The sequence below is a fragment of the Cavia porcellus genome, unplaced genomic scaffold, assembly GCF_034190915.1.
Source record: "Cavia porcellus strain 051 isolate PalLab524CR breed Dunkin Hartley unplaced genomic scaffold, mCavPor4.1 scaffold_3, whole genome shotgun sequence".
NCBI lineage: Eukaryota > Metazoa > Chordata > Mammalia > Rodentia > Caviidae > Cavia > Cavia porcellus.
In genome coordinates, this window is record NW_026947486.1 from 80,226,812 (window position 1) to 80,249,603 (window position 22,792).

The 22,792-nt window shown below is 37.6% G+C and overlaps 1 protein-coding gene across 1 annotated transcript in view; it reads right to left on the minus strand.

Annotated features, from left to right (window-relative positions):
* The window catches only part of Kiaa1210 (KIAA1210 ortholog), a 54,507-nt gene extending 32,334 nt beyond the window's left edge, over nt 1-22,173 (minus strand). The window contains exons 1-5 of the mRNA XM_063246323.1: nt 21,945-22,173; nt 21,061-21,131; nt 14,894-15,062; nt 1,486-1,606; nt 1,061-1,168 (exon numbers count right to left, since the gene is read on the minus strand). Coding sequence (XP_063102393.1) covers nt 1,061-1,168; nt 1,486-1,606; nt 14,894-15,062; nt 21,061-21,121 — 459 coding nt within the window. The 5' untranslated portion in view covers nt 21,122-21,131; nt 21,945-22,173. The remainder of the gene's footprint in view (nt 1-1,060; nt 1,169-1,485; nt 1,607-14,893; nt 15,063-21,060; nt 21,132-21,944) is intronic.
* Nucleotides 22,174-22,792: the final 619 nt, after the last annotated feature.

Below are 22,792 nucleotides of genomic sequence, written 5' to 3' on the forward strand. Positions count from 1 at the left end.
TCTAGGCACTCAATTCCTAATGCTTCAAAGGTGACTGCCTGGCAGGGAGTAAAACTGGCTTACTCCCAGTAATTCTTAGTTTTATTTTGTTTTGTAATACATAACTGAATCCAGTATCTTCATAATGAGCTACATCTTCAGCCTTTATTAAATTTTATTTTTTACTATGAGACAGACAGAGTCTTAATACAATGAGTCATTAAATTGCCCAAACTGAGCTCGAACTTGCAATTTCCCTGCCTCAGCTTTTCAGAGTGCTGGGACTACAGCCATGTGCCACCATGCCTGGCTTAACAGAGGTTGTTGTGCAGAAACTAGAGCAACTATGTGGGGGCATTTAGCAGACACATGAGATATAAGCCCCACTTGCAGTTACTTTTTTGTGGTTTTTGAGGTACTGGAGATTGAATCTAGGGTCTCCTGAATGTTAAACAAGCGCTCTACACTGACCTAAACCCCCAGCCCTGTCACTTACATTTTGCCAGATGCAAAATAATCAGCTCTCCAGTGGAGAAGGTCTCCTCCTCATATAGCCTCCCCAGTTACACAGGGCTTAGGGCTTAGTCTCATGCGCATGTTAAGAGAAGGAAGAGGCAGCTGGCAAAGGTCGACTTCCTGGTAACGTCTCCAGCTCTATCTGGAGCATTTCTGGTTCAGAGTTCCAGAGGAGTCTGAGTGAGCAACAGCTGTCTTCTACAGTTTATAATTAGCTGGAGATAAGACATTATCTCATATATGTACATTTTACTGGGGCTGAAAATGTGTCTTGTCCAGACAAATACAAAGGGTTCAAGCATCTCAGAAAATGGACCAGTGAAAAGATCATGAATTTTGAGGTTAACTTATCTGTGTCAGATTATTACCTGGGTGAGTTTGAATGATTTCGCAAGCCTTCATTCAATTCTCACAAGCAACGCTTTGAGATAAATGTTAATACCAGATTCATTAGAGATAAGGAAAGGGATTCTCAGGGAGGTTAAACAACTAACCCAGCATGACGCATCAATAAGTGGCAGAAAGTTCAAGCACAGATTTGTCTGACTTAGTCTAATCTTATTACCTCACTGATCTTGGAACCTGCAACCCAGATTCCACTTCTGGGCACAAACCCAATCATAGATCTAGATGAAGGTCCAGTTCTAGGCAGAGTTCTGAAAGCCTGAGATCTCTGTGGAAGAAGAAGAAAAACTCAAAGGTTGGAATACTAAAACATAAACGATGTATGTCACTGTCAAAATAATATTTCAGCAGTATATTGGGATACAAGACAAGTAAACATGGTAATACCGGCCAATACTGTGTGCTGGGCAACAGGTAAGCTATACATTTATACATTCAATGCTAAAAATAGTCTTGAAGAATGGAATCAGCTAAGAAGTTGGATCAATCCACCCCAACACACACTTTTGAGGGGGCATGGTAATAGCAGGGAATAGAAGAGGAGAGGTATGCTAATTAGACCCTGATATTCAATTTCACTGTTACCCGCAGAGTTTTTCTTCCCTGGAACTCTGTAAGAAACATTTCACTTGCTGATTCAGACTCAGTGTTGAACATGAAGATGCTGTCATGGGACAGGGATTTGCTTCCCATGCTGCTCTTACTCCTGGAGAAAAAAAGAAAAGGTCTTATAAAAGCAGACTATGAGCCCCAGGAAATGAAGACAAATGTATATGCACAACATAGCCTGCCAGATATACCTCAGAAAGAATGTAGGAAGGCATATGTACTGACACAGAACACTGTCCTTAAGATATGAAGTGAAAACATAAAAAGTAGCATGCACCCATTTAACACTTACACATATGCTACATGTAAGTTTTGGTCCAAGAAAAGCATCTGGAAGGATATCCACCAAAATGTAAATGCTATTTCCCTCTGCAGAATGGTACTAGGAGGAGAAGGATTTCTATTTTCTACTTATGTACTTCTGTGTAATTTTAATTCTTTATATTGTGAACATCTCTTTTCTATAAAACAGTTTCACTGCAATATAATTTACATACTATACAGTTCACCCATTTAAAATACATAATTTTGTAGTGGCAATCCTGGGGAATGGGTGGAGTTATGAAAGATCTCTCACACCCACTTTTATCTTCAGTGTCTTTGTTTTGGTTTGTTTTAGTGCTCACTTGAGCAGCACATACACTAAAATTGATTTGCTTTAAAATATCAAAGATCCCCCCAGATACACAAGATTTTCATTCAGCAGGCTTTTTTTTTTCCTGGTTCACACAACAGATCTGTGCTATGGCTGTCCCATTTTCAAATTCATGTCATATACCATCCAAGTCGCTCTTGCATCCAAATTTGTGAACCAATTTGGAAATCCCTTCTGATTATGAAAGGAACCAATTTAGTTTGATCACAATTATATGTTAAAGAAAATGAGGGGAAAGTTAGAAACAAAAGGGCTAACGGCACAAAAGGCTCCCACTGGAACGTGGTGATCCATTTTACATTTTAAAATTTAAAGCAAAAGAATCACAATAAAAGAAAACTAAAGACCAGTATGTTATAAATACAGTTACAAAACTCAATAAAATACTAGCAAAGTGAACCCAGTAACATGTAAAAAGAAGTATATACTGTTACAAAGTAAAATCTGCAAGAAATGCAAAGTTAAACATGAAACATACAACATGCTATGCCAACAGAATAAAAACAAAAATCACTGATAATTTGAACAGCTGCAGAAAAAACAGCTAACACTGTTTCCATCAAGTGCACTTTGTCTTGATAGAGATTATTTATAAAAAATCACAGCAAAGGAGAGGTCTGGTGGAGGACAGCTTGGGTGGGCAGAGACCGCCGCCATGGTGACATCATTCAGCCATCCCTGGCACAGAGAGAACTGGAAGGGTCTCCTGGGGCTGAACTATGCCTCTGGTTGGGACCCAATAAGCAAATACAAAATAGTCGCGATTCTGTGATGCCCACAAGGTACAGCCTAACTTGTGCATTAACTGGCACAGAGGCTGGAGGCTGTCCCTGCATCCCTGCATGTACGTCAGATAACAGTAAATTGGGGAGGGCATCAAAAACTCCAGTCAGCACACTTCAGAAAGACCCTAAGCAATACGGAGAGGGCAAGAGATCCCCAGGACACACCAATCTGAAAGGAACCAGAAACATGACAAGACATAGAAATTTTTAAAAAAATCTCCAGCTGCCCAACATGAGAAAATAAGGCCAGGAGAAGTAAATACAGAAGAGAACCAGCACAGTAACCATCCAGTACTAGACACAGCATCACCAGATATTAAGAAATACCTTCATGACCTCATAGACGAATTTAAAACTGTACTTCTGATCCAAGTGAGGCAAGATATAAAGAGATTAATTAAAGAAATTACAAGCCCCTCCCAAGAGAAGACAGATAAAAGAATGGAGGAACTCAGAAAAGAAAGAGAAACCTCTGATAAAGAATTTAAACATAACCTAGAATACATGAAACATATCCAAAGAAATTACCAGGAAACTAAAAACTCCATTGAAAGCCGGCAAAATGCCTTGACAGAAACTAAACTTAGGCTTTTGAAACTTGAAGGGAGATTTATGATATATGATCATGAAATAAAACACCTCTTACAAATAAAGAGGAACCAGAAAAAACCAATTCAAAGGCTAGAAGACAACAAAAGGAAACACAACTTAAGAATAGAACATCTGAGTGAGGAATCAAAAGTAACCAAATATGAACTACAAAGAATATTCACAGATATATTAAAGGAAAACTTCCCAAGCATAGGAAAAAGAAATGATATCCAGATAAATGAGGCATGCAGAACTCCAGCCAACTACAACCAAAACAGATCTACACCCAAACATATAATAATCAAGATTCCAGAAATCCACCAAAAGAACAGAATACTAAAAGCAGCCAGGGAAAAGAAGCAGATTACCTACAATGGGAAAATTATCAACACAAACTCTCAAACTGAGAAGAGCCTAGGGGGAAATTATCCAAACCCTGAAAGAAAATAATTTGCAACCAAGACTGATATACTCAGAAAAACTCTCTCTCTCAAAATTAATGGAGAAATAAGATGTTTACAAGACAAGGAGAAACTGTAGGAGTTCATGGCCACCAACACAACCCTACAGAGAGTTCTGAAGGACATTCCAGAGAAAGAGAGGAAAGGATACCAGGATTCCAGCAACAGTGGCAGAGAGGCCTCAAGGAATGGGGCAGACATTAGAATGAGGGAGTAAGGTGGACAAATTATAGCAGTAAAGTGGAGTAGCAGACATGAGGCAGAGATGGTAAGCAATAATCTTTAATATAGATAGCATTGATACACTAAAATAAAACAAACAGGCAGAGTAGATTAGGAGGCAGGCTCTATCGAGATGCTCTGAATGGGAAATACACTCATCCTGAAGGAGGGTTAATAAACTGAAAGTCAAAGATGAGAAATCGAAGCTATATGCGACAGGAAACCAGAGAGAAATCGGGACAACTCATCCAGCAGCCTCAGACAGATTGGAAAGCTATGACACTTTTGGGCAGTGTAGAACTACACAGCTGGAAGGAAGGAAAATCCTATGACTTTAGTGAGTAAAGGACTATAGCTCAAGATCAAGCTCAGGGGTAGAAAGGTTCAGCAACACTCAGATAGACAACATCCTGGCCCCCTAATCTAAAAACTACAGGGGCTAGTGAGACCCAAAACATACAAAGCATCCTGAAAAGGGGAAAGGTGAAAATAGCCTAAAAAGGGAAGGCAGAGGACAATGTTAATAGTGCATCAGGATTTAAAAGTCACCGTAGTCTTATCACTCTGTTTAGTTTGAATTTATTTTATTCCAGTCTGTCCACTCATATCAGATTTGAGGGCACAGACATCTGACCCAAAATAGCAGGTTATACCATGGTAATTATCCTTAATTTCCTATTAACTTAAACTGAAACTCTGTATTACTTACATTGTCTTACTATGACTGAGCTTATTTGAATCTGGTTTGTTAGACTGCGGTTTTGCCTTGGCTGATTTTATTTGAATTTGGTATGCTTGATATTATCAAGTCTAAAAGTGGAGGCAACTGCTCTGAAAATGACAAAATGTAAAAGATATCCATACCAGTTTTGATTATTAACTGCTCTCAAATCCTACAGTGTTTTCAAAGTTGTATTTTTATAAAAATAGCTATGTAATACTATGCTTAACTATATTAAGTCTGATGATGTGGACAAATCTATTGAAAATAACAAGAGAATGTGTAGTAACTATGGTAGATCACCTAATGTGGTCTTACGTGTCTTTTTCATTGCACGCTTTTCTAGGAATTTGTTTTGCTGTCTTGTTATGATTTGTTTTTTCCCTATAATAGAGAGAGGATAGATATACATGTAGAAATTCACACATGGGAAAATTTTTTCAAACTATTTATGGGAACAGATTATATAATGCAAGATGTAATGAACAGATATTCTGAAGAAGAAGAGACACTAAGAAACCCAGTGCTAATTCTGTAGCATTATGATATAAAATCTAGCAATACTATTACTCACTGTTCAGAGTGATATTAGTGTAGTCTCTTAAGTTCAATTTCAGCATATGTAAAGATAAGGACAGCTACTACGAAGAGAATGAGGGACACTATTGTAGTCAATATTGTCCTCTCCAATGTCAGATCTTGAAGACCTAAAAAGCCTTCATCATCCTGTAATGATTTGATTAGTTCTATAACATGCAGTATGTATTCAATGTGTGTGAAGATGGGGACAACTCTTTGGAAGAAAACTAGAGACAACAAGATAGACACTGAAGATCTCCAGTGGACTTGCTTTGAAACTTGTATTTCTTTAAACTGTTTCTTTTTGAACTGTTTTGTTCTGTTTTGATATCTTTAATCTTTAAAAAACAAGAGTGTAGGACTGATAACCATATTACTAAGTTTTTGTTGGATCATTGAGCAGAACTGTCGGCAGTGTCACTATTTGAATTTCACTTTACATACTTTAATTTTTTAACCTGAACAACTATTTCTAAGATGACAATATATAACTTATCAACTGGTGATTTCTTACTGTTTATTTTTCTGTAATTCTGTATTGTTTCTACCCTGTTATTTTCTCTCCATTTTTTCTTTCTCTTTAAATAAAAAAATTTGTTTTTCAAAAATAATCACAGCAAATATCATACTTGATAATGAAAGACTGGATGATTTTTCACTAAGATCAAGAACAACACAAAGAATGCTTTTACCTCTTTAGTTCAATATTGTATTAGGTGGTATAGCCAGGAAAATTTGGTAAGAAAATGAAATTCATCCAGAGTATACAAGAAGAAGAAAATTATCTCTATACACAGATGACATGATTGTGCATATAAAATCTTTTAAGGAATCTACTAAAAGCACTAATGAATGAATTGAGCTAGATTAAAAGGTATAAGATCAATACCTCCAAATTATATTTCTATATGCTTGCAATGAAAAATCTGAAAAAGAAACTAACAAATACTTCTATTTGCAATAGCATAAAAGGAATAAAATAGAAATAAGTTTTTAAAAAGTTGTACACAACTCATGCTCTACAAAATACTGCTTAAAAATTATAAAAGTCACAAAATAAATTAAAAGTTATTCCATATTCATGGGTTGGAAGATTTAATCTTGTCAAGATGATAATATTCCACAAATTGATGTACAAATTCAATGCCATTTTTACTGAAATTCTAATTCCAAGACAACAAAGTACTGGTATAAAGATAGAAATATAGATCAATGGAATGGAGTTGAGAGTTTAGAAATAAACACATACATCCATATTTAATTGATTTGCAACAAGGGTATCAAGACCAATCAGTAGAACTAATAGTCTTTTTTATTTTTTAATTAGTACATGTTTGCAGTATATGCAGTTTACAGCCATCTTGGGAAGGGGTATATGTATATAATGCAACTTGATACTTTTTTGTAATCCTCTTCCCCTTCCCTTATACCTCCCTCCCACATCCTCTAAATCCTCATTCCTAATTTCTTTCTTGTTGATATTATTAATTTTATCTCATGTGGTACCTATACATAATGGAATACTACTCAGCTATAAATAAGGCCAAATTTGGGGCATCTGTAGGAAAATGGATCTGCCTGGAAAATATAACGCTGAGTGAAATAAGTCAGACACATAAGCTTAAAATGCCATACAATATTTCTTATATAAGTAGGAGAAAGAATAATTTTTACAACAAATTACACTAGAACAATTGGATATCTACGTGCAAAGAAATCTATGTTTGTCTCATACCATACAGAAAAATTAATTCAAAATGAGGCAAAGACCCAATATAAGAGCTAGAACTATAAAATTCTTAGACGAAAATATCATGATAAATCTTCCTAGATTTGGCAATGGATTCTTAGATAGGAAATGAAAAGCTCACGCAACAACAACAAAAAGATAGTTAGATTTTAACACATTAAAAAATATCTGAGGGTTGGCTATGTAGCTCAATGGTAGAGCACCTGTCTAGCACATGTGAGGCCTCAGGTTCAACTTTTAGTAGCAAATAGTTGCTCTTCAAAGGCTACAAGCAAGAAAATGAAAAGCTAAATAATGGGAAAATATATTTGTAAATCATGTATGTGACAAGGGATTTCTATTTATAATATATGAAGACTTATCAGTCAGCAAGGATACAAGCTAGAATCATAGTGAGATGCTATTTCAAACCTACTGAAGTGGCTGAAATAATCCAGTTAATTAAATGCTAACAAGGCTGGGGAGAAATTAGAAATCCCGCATACAATGCATTTACATTTAGTGGTAATGTAAAATGATAAACCACTTGGAGAATAGTCTGGTGGCCTCTCAAAAGTTTAAGTACATACTTATTATTTGACTCAGTAATTCCACTCCTATACACACAACCAGGAGGGATAAAAACATATATCCATCCCAAAAGTTGTACACAATATTGATAGCAACATTATTTGTAACAGTTCAAAAGTGAAAACAAACCAATAACCATCAACTGATGAATGCATAAAATGTGTTATATTTGAACAATGCTATTAGTAGTAAAAGGGAATAAAGTTCTGATGCATGCTACAACATCACCAAACCTAGAAAACTTTAGGCTAAGTGAATAAGTTAGATACAAATGCTGTTTATTTGAAATGCTCAGAATAAGTAAATGCATATAGAGCTAGAAATCAGATTAGTAGTTTCCAGGGCCTGAGAGAGAGGCTAACAAAGAAAACTGCTAAATGGGTAGTAGAGTTTCTTTTTTCCCCTGAGCCTAGTTTATTTTATTTAATATCATGATCTCTAGATCCATCCATCTTCCTGCAAATGACATGATTTTATTCCATTTTTGAACAGAAAACTGGCTTTCTTTCATTGGAAAATTATTTTTTTAATTCGTGTGTGCTTGCAATATATAATGGTTACAATTTTTAGGGGGAATTGTGTATGCGTGTGTGTGTGTGTATACGTGTGTGTGTATGTGTGTAAAGCATTTTAATTATTTTCAATTCCTTTATTTTCCTCCCTAATCTACCCCCAGCTTCCTTCCCCACCTCCAAAAAGTACACCTTTTTGTTTTCTACCATCTCTCTTTTATTTTAATCTTTATTTACATTTTAACTTTCTCATATAAGACAAACCATGCAATATTTGACTTTCTTTGTCTGTTTTATTTTACTTAGTATTATGGTCTCAAGTTCCATCAATTTTCCTGCAAATGACATGATTTTATTTTTCTTGATGACTCAGTAATATCCCATTATGTAACACATTTCTTCATCCATTCATGTATTAATGGGCATCTGGCCTATGAGGCCTGTAACTTTCAGGAATATTCTATTTGACTCAGTTCTAATATACTCTCCTGAGTATATTACAAAAAGACTTGAGTTTCTGAGGTGATAAAAATGTTCTAAAATTGATTATCACAATGATCTCACAGCTTTGCAAATATACTAACCAACCAATGAATTTTGCAATTTGAAAAGGTAAATGATATGGTACGTGGATTATATACAACAGCAATGTTAACCAAAACAAATGAATTATTTGCACGTAATTCACATGGATGACCTTTGAAAACATTATGCTAAGTGAAAGAAGCCAGTAAAAAGAAAGGCCACATGTTATATCGTTCCATTTATGAGAAATGTCCACAAAAGGCAAAACTATAGAAACAGAAAGCATCTTAGTGGTTGACAAGAGAAGAGGGAAAATGCAGAATGACTGTTAATGGGTACAGACTTTGTTCGCGGGGGCAGTAAAATGTTGCCCATTTAGAGTGTGGTGGATGCATACCAGAGAAGCTAGAGCTGTGTAGCATGTAAATTACATTTCAATAAAACTTTTATATAAAATACACAATTATGGGGGCTGGGGATTTAGTTCAGCAGCATAAGTGCCTTCCTTGCAAGTGTGCGATCGTGAGTCCGATCCCCGGTACCGATAAAAATGAAAAAGACAAAAAAGAAAAAGATACACAATTATGTAATGTTCCAATTTGGGGAAATTGTGTATATGTATATGGAAGATGAGACTAAATATGAAAAGAAGGAACAAAGGGAAAGAAAAAGGACACAGGATGAAAGAAAGGAAAGAAGGAAGGGATGGAAAAAGGAAGTAAAAAGGAGGGAAAAGAAAGCAGGCAGGTTACATGATAGAACATGGACAACCCTCGAAAACCTTCTAAGAACCATTTTGGATGTTATTAAATTTGCTCCACACTTGTGGAAGACTGTGTTTAACTTTTGGACACCGTTGCTAACAAGAACGGTTGAAAAGGTCATAAGACTGCAATTCAGAAGAAAGAAACCAAAATAAGCAATCCAGAAAGTGCCTCCTCTTGTAAGGGATATGATTGATCTCCATAGAAGAGAGAAAGTGTTAAACATCCCATGACAGAGGGCACTAGAGACATGTGCTCAGTGATAAAGCAGATAGTGTTGGAAGATTTCTCTGATTTAAGTTAATGGAAATGGGTAGGCAAGACTGGCCACAAAATCGAGTTATTGAAGTAAATAGAAAACAAGAGAAATTCTCACAAAATGCACAGAAAAGGGACAAATAAATCAAGATTTTAAAACAGAGAAAAAATTAAATGCAGAGGGCCAACCCAGGAGATGCAGGCTATTCATAATAGGAATACCTGAAACAGGGGACAAAGCAAGTGAAGCTGACATAATAAGTAAGGAATTAACTGAAGAGAATTTTCCAGAGGCAAAGAACAGCGTAGGGCTACATATGGAAAAGGCTCAGAGGGTACCTTCAAAACTTAATGAAAAAAAATCACCTACACATATGCCATTGACTTTTTTTTTAATTTCAAGGATGAAGAAACTCTTTTGAAAGTATCCAGAAAGAAAAAAGGGAAAAATGTCAGTCTGACCTCAGATTTTTCTCTTGCAATTCTCAATGATAGAAGATAATGAAACAGTATCTACAGAGTTCTAAAGGAAGATAATTTTGAATCAAAAATCATACACCTTAGTAAGTTACTATTTCTGTATAAAGGCAAATGGAAGACATTCTCAAATATCCAGGAGTTAAGAAAGTATTTCAACTTAGAGCCTTCTTTGAAATTTTTGCTGAATGATTTACTGCACCTTACAGAGAACAAAAATTAAAAACAACTAGATAATAGAAAGGCACTTGTATGAAAGATTTGATGGTAAACATTAAAACTATTTAAGAAGTATATAGAGTAGTAAAACTAAATTTGTAAGCTAGATCCAAAAATTTTCAGTTTATGTAGTTTTAAATTACCAGAGAGCATGCCAAATATTCAGTGTGTTGTACAAATAAATGTTTTATTTTTACCATGTAGAATTACAGATAAAGATACACGTTGTTAAACCAAATATATGTAAGATAAAAGTGTTCTGTCACTGTGGACAAGTAAAGGCATTCTAAATGTTAATCTGACAAAATTGGAAAATGGTGCAATTTTATTTCCTTTATGTTTAATTACAGAGAAAAAAACTAGCAGGCTTGTCTATAATGTTAATGCCGATAGTGTGAGAAATTTCCAAAGCACTGGTTGGAGAGGAATGACTAAAACATTGTCTGATATACCAAATTGGGAAAAAACAGTAGTTATTGCATCAGATGGTAGTTCATGTAAGTTGATTTGTCATTGAGTCATGAATAAAAAGTAAAATATATGCATTCTAAGGTTTCGGAATTGAAAAGAATTTTAAAAAACAGGAAAAAGTAGCAAAAGAAAAACAGCAAAGAAACGCTAAAATTATCTAGATTGATAGATAGAGGTTAATTATCTCATAAACTAGTTAAATTCCCAATTAATTAGATCTATATTAAGTCAAATATCAATCTCTGTGGCCGCGAATATAGCTCAGTGGCATAAGCGCCTTCCTGGGAAGCACAAGGTCCTGAGTTTGATTCCCAGTACCAAAATAATAATAATAATAAAACTACCCATCTCTGATCCTAGATACCAACATTTGTGTAAAGCAATCCTCAAAGGGTTTTAAAGGTAATAGAAACTCTTTAGGTCAGTGATGGCGAACCTTGTAGAGACTGAGTGCCCAAACTACAACCCAAAATCCACCTATTTATCACAAAGCATCAATTCTGAAGTTAAACCTGAATATTTTAGTTTGGAAAAAACAACTCTTATCCGGTGCTCAACTGAATGGAGGACTTGGCTCGCATGTCAACAGAGAGGCCTCTGTGTGCCTGCTGCAGCACACATACCATAGGTTCACCACCACTGACTTAGGTCATAGAAATAAAAACATTCTTACTTGGCAGAAATAAGACTAATACAAGACAGCTCACATTTAAAAGACTTTATGTGGTAAATAACGTGGCATTTATATATTAGATCAGTTTTCAATATCTTGATGTGGGTGGTAGTTTTCTCTGTAAACTGGTACATATTTTTTAAATGCACATTTAAAATAGTGCAATTTATGCACTGAAAGTTCACTGAGTAATCTTTCAATTAAAGAGAATACATGTAGCAATAAAAGAAAGAAAATGTGTTAAGTGAAGTAAAGGTGACTTTGTATGATACTACTTATGTGAAATGTCAGGAATAAGCAAAACTTGTAGGCGTAGGATGTAGGTAAATGATTGATTGCTTGGAGCTAGGATGGCAGTAAAGGGGAACAGGGGATTGACTAAGAGGTGTCTGTCAAAGGAGCGGAGATGTTCTAAAAATAGTTAAAATAAAATTTTAATTTAGTACCTTTTTTGCACTTACTACTTCTTTTACAAAATGATACTTATAGATTGGCACTTTTTTTTTTTGGTACCGAAGATGAAACTCATGACCTCGTGCTTGCCAGGCAGGTGCTTACGCTACTGAGCTAAAAACCTGGGCCTAGGTTGGCACTTGTAATAAAAACAATTTTTAAATGGAAACTAGAGAAGCGGCCTGCGAATTGTGGGTCATTGTGAGCCTGTCTGCAGGCGGAGCCTGTACTTGGTGCACGTGATCATGAAGATCTCATGCTATGAACATTAAAATGGAACTCACTCTCAGGGGCTCATGTACCAGCACAAAAGGTGAGGAGGCAGATGTGTGCTACTTTGTATAAATTCCTACCTACTTTTTCCTTGTAAAACCCATGCCCGGGTCACCCTGTGAAAGAAACACTCTCTGTTCTACTAAAATAAGACTCCAGAAGAAAACTAATGTGACTCTTTATGATAAACTCTTAGTAGAAATATATGGGTGGTTGGACCTCAGGAAAGTAATGTTTCAAGACACCACTTTGCACACATGTCTGCTCATTAAGCACACTTTCATTCACCACTGCTATGACCTGTTGGCTTATATCAGCCTCAACATCAGTGTAGCATCTGTAAGTACTATACTTCGTTACCTGTTTTATGCCAAAAGAAAAAGAAAAAAGAAAGAAAGAAAGAGAATAAATGAGAGGAGATCTCAGGCTAGGGTGGGCTTAGAAATCTGCCATTTCCATGCTGTACATTGCCGGAGCACAGCTGTTGAATTGGCTCTATAGTGCTAAGCCCTATCTGAGCAAAATATTATGCTACTATTAGGTGTGGCCAAGTTTGTCAGAAACCTAAAACCCATTGAACATATCCAGTGCACATTGATCTGCTACCTGCTGGCAAAAATAAAAAAGTCTAAAACTCCAAACAAAATCTCAGCTTTAACTAAGGTTCATAAACATATTACAGTAGCATCCATTAAAGAATGAAATGAAGGAATGGAATTTTTCCATTCCTTTAGGTATATCAAGACAGTTTTAGAAATAGATGCTGGAGTGTTGGGGATTTAGCTCAGCGGCACAAGCATCTGCCTTGCAAGCGTGCAGTCATGAGTTCGATCCTCAGTACAAAAAAAGAAAGAAAGAAAGAAATAGGTGCTGGTTCTATTGTACAGACCAGGGGAAGCCTGGATATACATTTTGTTATGAACAATTGTTTCAGTGAATGAACAAAGCTGATCTGCCTTTCTAAGTCCTGAGTGACATTATCTAGGGTTTATACTGTAGTACATTGAGCAAGAGACTGGGGTCAGGGATTGTATTCAGATCCCTAAACTATATTTTATAGTTAATTTATGCCTGTAACCTCTCCTCTCCTCTCCTCTCCTCACCCTGCCCTCCTCCCCTCTTCCCTCTTCCCCTCTAACCTTCCCTCCCCTCCCTTCCCCCATACATGCCAACATACTTCTTAATGTGCAGAACATAACAGAATAAACAGACCACTGTTGGAGGGGAAGGTACAAGTAAAAGGAGAAAATGTGGAACTTCAGTAGCAACAGTCCTTATCAAATTTCAGAGACAATACAGAATAGCTCTGAATATCTTTCTCTCCTTGCCCTTTAGTGTTTAACAGGATCTTAGTTTAGTCTTAGAGCTGCAAGCAACATTTTATGATGGTATTATTTGTGAGACATGAAATAGCTCCTCTGTATAAAACTATCTTCCTCACTGGGAAGGCTTTCTAAAAATTCTCACACTTGATGAACTCATGAGATCCTTCTTAAAGAACTATATGTGCTGTCAGACCATTATGTCACAGGAAGTATTGGAGACGGTTACAGAGCAGTGTAACGTGGTAGGTAGTTGTCCCATTACCACTGAGCAAAGCCTTGTGAGGGTGGCTAACAGAACTGGTGAATTCTAGGAGGAGTTCAGAGAAGTCTGCATATGAGGCCAGGAGAACAGACCCAAGTGACATCCCATGGGGGAGACCAATCGATCCAGATATGGGGGGTACTGTGTATCGAGGTGAAGGCACATGATAGGATGTTGAAATGGGGGCATCACAGATAAAACTTTGCATAGGGGTGTCAATGATGGCTGAGAAGTGTTCTTCCCCATACTCTTTGGGATCAGTTACAACATTTTTCAAAGTATCCTGGGTAAAGAGTGAATGCTCTTACAGCATCATAAAGATTTCATACTTAAGTCCCTCTGCTGTTGCCCCTCCAACTACGTGACCTTGCTGTCTGAGACTGCAACCATTCATTATGAGAGCTGGACTCCCTCAGCCGTATCTGCAATCTAGGCAAGACTAAACTTTTTGAATGACATTGGTCATCCTACTACATGAAACAGGCTTTTATTTCCTCATTCACAGTAAGCTGTACATCATGTCATTGTAGCGGTGACAGGAACAGTTTCCCTAATGTATCTGTACCTCTCACCTAGGGAGGAAGGGGGTGTGTATTCACCATGGTCTACCCCACTGAGCAGTGAGGTCCATATAACAAGCATACGCATGCACACAAAGAGGCCCCCCTGGACACAGCTCCATTGACAAAGGCTGCAAGGGTGTACCCAGAAGAAGAGAAGTCAAAAGTCCATGAGACCAAAAGTTTATTGGTGATTTGGGTACCAAAATGGATCCTAGATCTAGCTGTCCTACCTACCTTGGTCACAGTCGCAATCCCTGCACTCCATTTCAGCTTACCTAGGGTCAGTTAGTTCATCTTCCAGGCATAGTTCCAGAACAGAGATGTTGATACTGCTGCTGGACAAACTTGACTTTAACAACCTCGGGTCCTGAGGCTCTTCAGACTCTTTTTTCTTCTTCTTGATAAAAAAGCTCTTGAAGGCTTTAAATTTGGATTTCTTCTTTCCTGAAAGTGAGAAATGGAAGTGAGGCAGAATATGACGGAACAAGGGAAGCCATGAGAAGAGATGGGCTGCATGTCAAGAGTGAGGACTATGACCCCAGGAACTTAGAGATCGCGCCCCCAGTTCCCACAACAACATTCATTGATTTTATACCCCTGTTAAGAACTTAGTAAGCAAGTACATGAGTTGTTTGTGAAAGAAGCAGCCCAGGTCACAGTTTTAGTAAGCCTCTATCCATCTCAAACTCACAAGGTATTCTCTTGCCTTCCAATTTCAATGGTGAACACATACTCTTCTCTTTCCTCATTCTAGAAGTTCATTAGTGTGAAGACATGATTGAGCCAGTGTAAGCACTTGGCAAGCCCTGATGGCACACCATTTCTAAAATCTGTGAAATTTTGAAGTCTCTATGTTTTACTATACTCACAATTTCATACTTTGATGCTAGAAAATGTACAACAACTGGCTCTCTGGAAGAAATGCCTTGATCTGCATTATTTGTCCATTTGTGTGATCTAAATACTCCCACCATGGGTAATTTGAAGCTACTAATACCCTTACCAACATTGGAAGAGTCATAATCAGTCTCCCAAGCCAAACTCAGCCTGTTTCACTCTGCCACTAAATAATTCATACCAGGGAGGTTGAGCTGAGCAGAGATACTCTCACAAACAGGAAGGAAAACACTATAATTCTATTGTCATTTTCCCAAAACAGAAGAAAAAAAGATTTATTGATTCTAATAAGTGGGTTTCTTCTTTATAGTCTTCTCAAAGTGAAGCAGCTTTATATTCAGAGCATAGTACAAAGAATATTATGAACATTCACTATGCTTAGAAACATAGTGACTGTTGAGGTGTGGTGGAGGACAGCTTGGATTTGGGCAGAGCCCTGCACCACGGTGACATCAGTCAGCCGCCCTTGGTACAGAGAGAACTGGCAGGATCTTCTGGGGCTGAACCACACCTCTGGTTGGGACCCAATAAGCAGATACAAAATAGTCGCGACTCTGTGATGCCCACAAGGTACAGTTAACTTGCGATTGATGAACAGAGGCTGAAGGCTCACCTGCACTGTCCCTGCATCCGTGCATGTACATCAGATTACAACAAATTGGGGAGGGCAGCAAAAACTTCAGTCAGCATGCTTCAGAAAGACCCCAAGCAATACGGAGAGGGCCAGAGACCCCCCCAGGACACACCAGTATGAAAGAAATCAGAAACATGAAAAGAGAGAGAAATAAAAAAAAAAAATCTCCAGCTGCCGAACCTGAGAAAATAAGCCCAAGAGAAGTAAATACAGAAGAAAACCAGCACAGTAACCATCCATTACTAGATACAGCATCAGCTGATATAAAGAAATACATTCATGGCCTCATAGATGAATTTAAAGCTGTACTTCTGATCCAAGTGAGGCAAGATATAAAGAGATTAATTAAAGAAATGATAAGCCCCTCCCAAGAGAACACAGATGGAGGAACAGAGGAACTCAGAAAAGAAAGAGAAACTTCTGAAGAAGAATTTAAACATAACCTAGAATACATGAAACAGATCCAAAGAAATTACCAGGAAACTAAAATTCCATTGAAAGCTGGCAAAATGCCTTGACAAAAACTAAAGTTAGCCTTTTGAAACTTGAAGGGAGATTTATGATATATGATCACGAAAGAAAACACCTCTTACAAATAATGAGGAACCAGAAATAAACAATTCAAAGGCTAGAAGACAACAAAAGGAAACACAGCTTAAGAATAGAACACCTGAGTGAGGAATCAAGAGTAACCAAAAATGAACTACAAAGAATATTCACAGATATATTAAAAGAAAACTTCCCAAGCATAGGAAAAAGAAATGATATCCAGATAAATGAGGCATGCAGAACTCCAGCCAACTACAACCAAAACAGATCTACACCCAAACATATAATAATCAAGATTCCAGAAATCCACCAAAAGAACAGAATACTAAAAGCAGCCAGGGAAAAGAAGCAGATTACCTACAATAGGAAAATTATCAAAATAACAACTGACTTATCAACACAAACTCTTAAGTCAAGAAGGGAATGGGGAGAAATATTCCAAGTCCTAAAAGAAAATAATGTGCAACCAAGTCTCATACACCCGTCAAAACTCTCTCTCAAAATTAATGGAGAAATAAGATGCTTCCAAGACAAGGAGGAACTGTGGGAGTTCATGGTCACCAACACAACCCTACATAGAGTGTTGAAGGACATTCCAGAGAAAGAGAGGAAAGGATACCTGGATTCCAGCAACAGTGGCAGAGAGGCCTCAAGGAATGGGGCAGACAGTAGAATGAGGGATTAAGGTGGACAAATTATAGCAGTAAAGTGGAGTAGCAGATATGAGGCAGAGATGGTAAGCTATAATCTTTAATATAGATCGCCTTGATACACTAAAATAAAAAAAAAACAGGCAGAGTAGATTAGGAGGCAGGCTCCATCGAGATGCTCTGAATGGGAAATACACTCAACCCGAAGGAGGGTTAATAAACTGAAAGTCAAAGATGAGAAAGCAAAGCTATATGCGACAGGAAACTTTAAGTTTATAACCTGAACAACTATTTCTAAGATGGCAATATGTAACTTATCAACTGGTGATTTCTTACTGTTTATTTTTCTGTAATTCTGTATTATTTCTACCTTTTTTTCTCTCCATTTTTTGTTTCTTTCTCTTTAAATAAAAAAAGAAACACAGTGACTGCATAGAAAAAATGCAGAGCTACAGAATTGAGAGTTGCAAATTCTCTGTGTGTGTCTCTCTCCTCCTCCTCCTCCTCCTTCTCCTCCTTCTTCTCCTCCTCCTGCTCCCCCCTTCCTCCTCCTCCCCCCTTCCTCCTCCTCCCCCCTTCCTCCTCCTCCTCCTTCTCCTCCTTCTTCTCCTCCTCTCTCTAACCTTCCTTTTATTTTTCAGTGCTGAACATTGAACTCAGGACTTTCTCACTGAATTGCATGCCCATCCTTTTTTTTTTAATTTTGAGACAGGGTCTTCCTAAGTCACTAAGTTTCCAAGACTGAACTAGAACTTGTGATCCTCCTGCTTCTGCCTCCCAGAATGCTGAGATTACAAATGTGTGCCACTGCACCATTATAAACCAGCAAAGACAAAGAGAAGAGAGTCACAAACTAATGACTCTCTTCTGAATAAAAACACTCTAACTCTTCAGATTGCAAAACCAAATTTACAAAACATAACTATTATATGAGAGACAAAATTATGTGCTAACACATTTTGTGGTCCTATAGTAATAAAATGACTAGTGACCCTAGAACTGTAACAGGTGTTAAAATTAAGAATGCATATATTCCAACTCTCCCCTCTGCATTTTCTTTCTTTGCTGAAAAGGAGCAAATTATTTTCCCACAAGGATTCAAAATATCTTAAGTAACTTGTGTCTCCTATAAACACAACAACTAGAAATTCTTTTCATCTGACTTGCGGGTAGCTCTGAGAATAGTAGTCATACATAAGCAGTTTTGTTAGCAGAGAGTTGAGGCAACACCTGAAGAAGGTAACCGCTCAGTGTGGTGGGTTGGATTTTTGTTGATCCAGAGGAGTGCCTCAGAACATAATCATAGCCTTAATGAGCAAGCCATTGCCACAGATATGTCAAATGTCAGGGTCTAAATCTTCAGTCTACTCTGTGTGCACACACGTGTGTGTATATGTGTGTTTAGTATTAGGGATGGAACCCAGGGCCTCACATTTGCTAGGTAAGTGTTCTGCCATTGAGCTACATCCCCAATCTCTTCAACCTGCTTTTGATTAGAAGACCTTCCTACCTCCAAATGCAACATTCCCTCATATGTGAACATGAGCCCTGGTCTCATCCCTGGGAGTGAGATAAAGCCAGGTATCATTCACAAGCTATGCTACTTTTGAAACCCTAGTGGAATCCAAGATAGTTGCCATATGTTCAAGTGTACCAACTGGCCTGTTATCATACTTTGCTTTTTAAAAAGATGCCTTTAAATTTCCCGCAGCTGAGTCCTTTCCAGGATGATTTTTCAAAAGCTACTTAAAGCAAAAAGGGTAGATAATACCCTAAACAGTACGCAGAGATCAACATCCTTTTGTGCCCAGCAATATTTATGTGGTCTCCTGTACATTGAATAACTTATGCCATGACAAGTTAATAACACTTGTGGTCAGTGGGCAGAGATTTACCTACCCTTTGATTTTGCTGGCCAAGCCAAAACTATATATGTATTTCCTAATGGCAAGTAGCTTTCAAGACCATCATCCCATGGGGGCTTGCAGTGTGTCACATGCCACAGAACAGCCCACAGAAGAATGTTTTACTCCAGAGAAGAAATCACAGAGAACCCCCATGAGAAGTTGTTGCTTCCAGGTTGTACATCTGCTTAATCCCCATGCACACAGGTAGCCCACCTGGAGTGAACTTATTATCTCTTTGCCTATAAAAATTTTTGTTTATACTATCACATATAATAAAATCCAGTAAGATACAACATGATAAAACCAAGGGAGACAAAAGAACAACAGTTTGGTGGAACTTCAAAACAAGATGATATTAAATCAGCACTAGCTATTTTGATGTCTTGTTTTCTTCAAAATAGCTGTTCATATCATCACAGACAATAATAACAAACAGCCCAGAATAAAACCATTCCAATTAATAAGTGAAAACTTTATAAGGCTTCAAAGCCACATAATGGTGAATCATGATTACCACATACTTTTATATATTTGAATCATTTCTTATACTAGGGAAATGATTCAAATACATATAAACATATCCAAATATTTGTTGTTAAAATGAAATTTTGAGAATGGAGAAAAGGCATTTTCTGACCTCCACTCTTCATCAAGAGGCATTGCTTTGCTGCTTCTGTTTTAGGCATCTGTCTAGCTCATACCAAAAGGATGGGTCAGTGGTTTGGGAGCTAGGTCTGCCTTGGTGAGGGACCTTTCAGTCATGATTAAATATAGTAGAGTGCCTGACCACTCTCTCTGAGACACAACGCTAGGGGACGCTAATACAGAGGTGAAAACCCAAGCTTTGCCCTCAAGGCAAGCAGCCCAGGCATCCCTTGCCCCAGATAAGCCTTGAGGTCAGGCCTTTAGGAGGTCACAACAAGGTTCCCTTCTGCCATAACAGGCAAGTCTTTTGCACCATGCCCTACTAAAGAAAACTCAGCAAAAAACAACAAAAAAACAATTAACTGTTTAATTCAGTTCTATCTTTAAATTTGATATTTTGCTTTGTGTTTTATGATTCCTTTTTTTACTATATGTATGCATCAAAAATCTCAGATGGACATAGTGGGTGCCCAGTTGTAATCTCAGTGCTCTGGGAGGCTGAGGCAGGAGGAACACAATTTTGAGCCCATCCTGGGCAACTTAGTGACATAATGAGAAAGAGCTGGTGATGTAGCTCAGTGTGCAGGCCCTGGGTTTGATCTCTAGTATTGCAAAAAAAATCTTATTATCGTGATTTGTGCCTTACTTTATATTATTCCTTTCATGGTAACCTATCACTCGTAAATGGCACTATGGTTTAAAGCAACACATCTGAGTGTTTCAAAAGAGAAGTTTTGTAAATTGAATCTTACTTATCAGAAACCTATGGTGGCATCTTTTGTTTCTATCCCTCCATTTATTACTCAAACTACAAATTCCTCCATTGGTTACATCTACATTACTATCTACAGTAAAGCCTCAGTTGAATCTGTCAGATTATGGGCTGTTCTGATTGTTTTTGTGATTAAACAGAAATACTTCTGCCTGAGTAAGTAGCGCCTGTTTATTACCTCCAAAGAAGTTTGTGGGGACTTGAACAAATCTTTAGACTATCAAAGTTGGAGATGACAGAGATTAAAAGAATGAAAAGCAAATATTTGGTGAGCCTAATGTTACCATAAATTTGATATAAACTTGCTTTCATGTGACTTAGTTCTTTTTCCTAAGAGTAATCACAATAAATGCAGTTCTAGTTATCAAAGATTAATTGGGTTTCTTACCCTCATCGCTGACCTCCAGAGTGTCTAGATTGACAGATACTTCACTTGCTGAGTCAGTCATGATAGGATGACTAAAATAAAATACAAAGAGAAAAAGAAGAGAATCATTTTAAATCCAGCACATAACACAGTGATTTCATCATATCCCTTCTTTAGTTAGACTCTTAAACTACCTAAGAAAACATGTACAAATGAAATTGCCATTAGGAAGAATTACTCTTTTTCAAACGACAGTGATTTCATTAACATGAAATGTCCAAAAGAGGCAAATGCTTATTACACAGGGAGAATTTCTTGCTTAGAGATAGGAGGATGGGGTTTCTTGGGGTAATAGATGAAGAATCGCTGAGCTGTGCTTGGCCAGCTTGATAAACATGGTGGAAGCCTTAGGATCTGCCACTAAGGAAGACATTGGGGGGAAAATTACCTCTTCACTTTAGAGAAGTCCATAGAAAAGGAGCCTGTTCCCAAAATGCCATGCCACCATAGCTTACCATTGCTCTTGGGCCATCACTGCCACAGGTAGAAGAAAAAGAAATAACCGCTGAGAAAAATATTAAATTAAAAGGGAGAGCAAAGAACTAGGGCATCTTGCCAGCATCTAAACACCGGAAGCATTAATACAATAGTTCAATTTAATCCTTGAGTTCAGATGATGTGGTAAAACCATATACGCCACATGTAACATACTTTCAGACATACTTGCCTTACCAAATCCTAACAGCTTTGAGGACAAAACTGTCAACCAGCCACATATTTGGGGTACCCAGCATCATCTTCCCTCCTAAAAAACTGGAAATTACAACAAAACACACAACCCTCCAAACCCTTTTCCTGTTACCACCTCATTGTTGCATCTCTTGAAAGCAAAACTAAAGAGTTACCTGTACTCACTACGTTTATGTCTTCGATTCTTATTCTTGTGAGCCCTGTCCAACCAGGCTTCCAAACTCAACTTCTTCCAACCGCAACACTAAAGTTCTCTTCCCAAATGCAACAGGGGTCATCTGACGGCATCTGACTCCCTTTTTGACCACTCCCTCTTTTTGGATAATTGTATCACTTGTCTTTCAGAACATCACATTCCTCTGCTTTTCTCCCTACCTCACTGGCTGTTCCTTCTCAGTGTTCTTTGTTGTATCTTCCTCCTCTTCCAGATCTTGAAATGTAGCACCCAAACTTCTGTCCTTGGCCCCTTCTTTATCAACAACCATTTCCTAGACCAGCAACAACAAATGGCAATGTTAACATGAACAAAATTACAAGCTGCATGTGTGATTTTAAGTTTTCTAATAGCCATATTTTTAAATAATGATGAAAACAACTCCCCAAACAGGTGAAAGTATTTTTAATGATGCATTTTATTTAACCTAATATAATGAAATATTATTTCCATATGTTCATAGCATATTTTACAGTCTTCTTTTCACACTAAGCTGCCACATCAGTTGCATCAGCCCGTTTCTCAAAAGTGCCCCAAGTGGTCTGCCTTCTAGCTCAGAGTAAAATTCCAGCCCCTCATCTTGGGTCTTATATGATCAGACCTCACTTCCATGCTGTGCTGATCATCAGCCCTGCTACCCTGCCATTTCACCTCTCTGCTCAGGCCTCACTGAGTGTCATGGTATCTCCAGCACACCAAGCCCCTTTCAGTCTCAAGGTCTGTATTAGCTGCTTCTCCTGCCAGGAGTACTCTTTCTAAATAGCTGCACATCTGGCTCCTCGGTAGCAT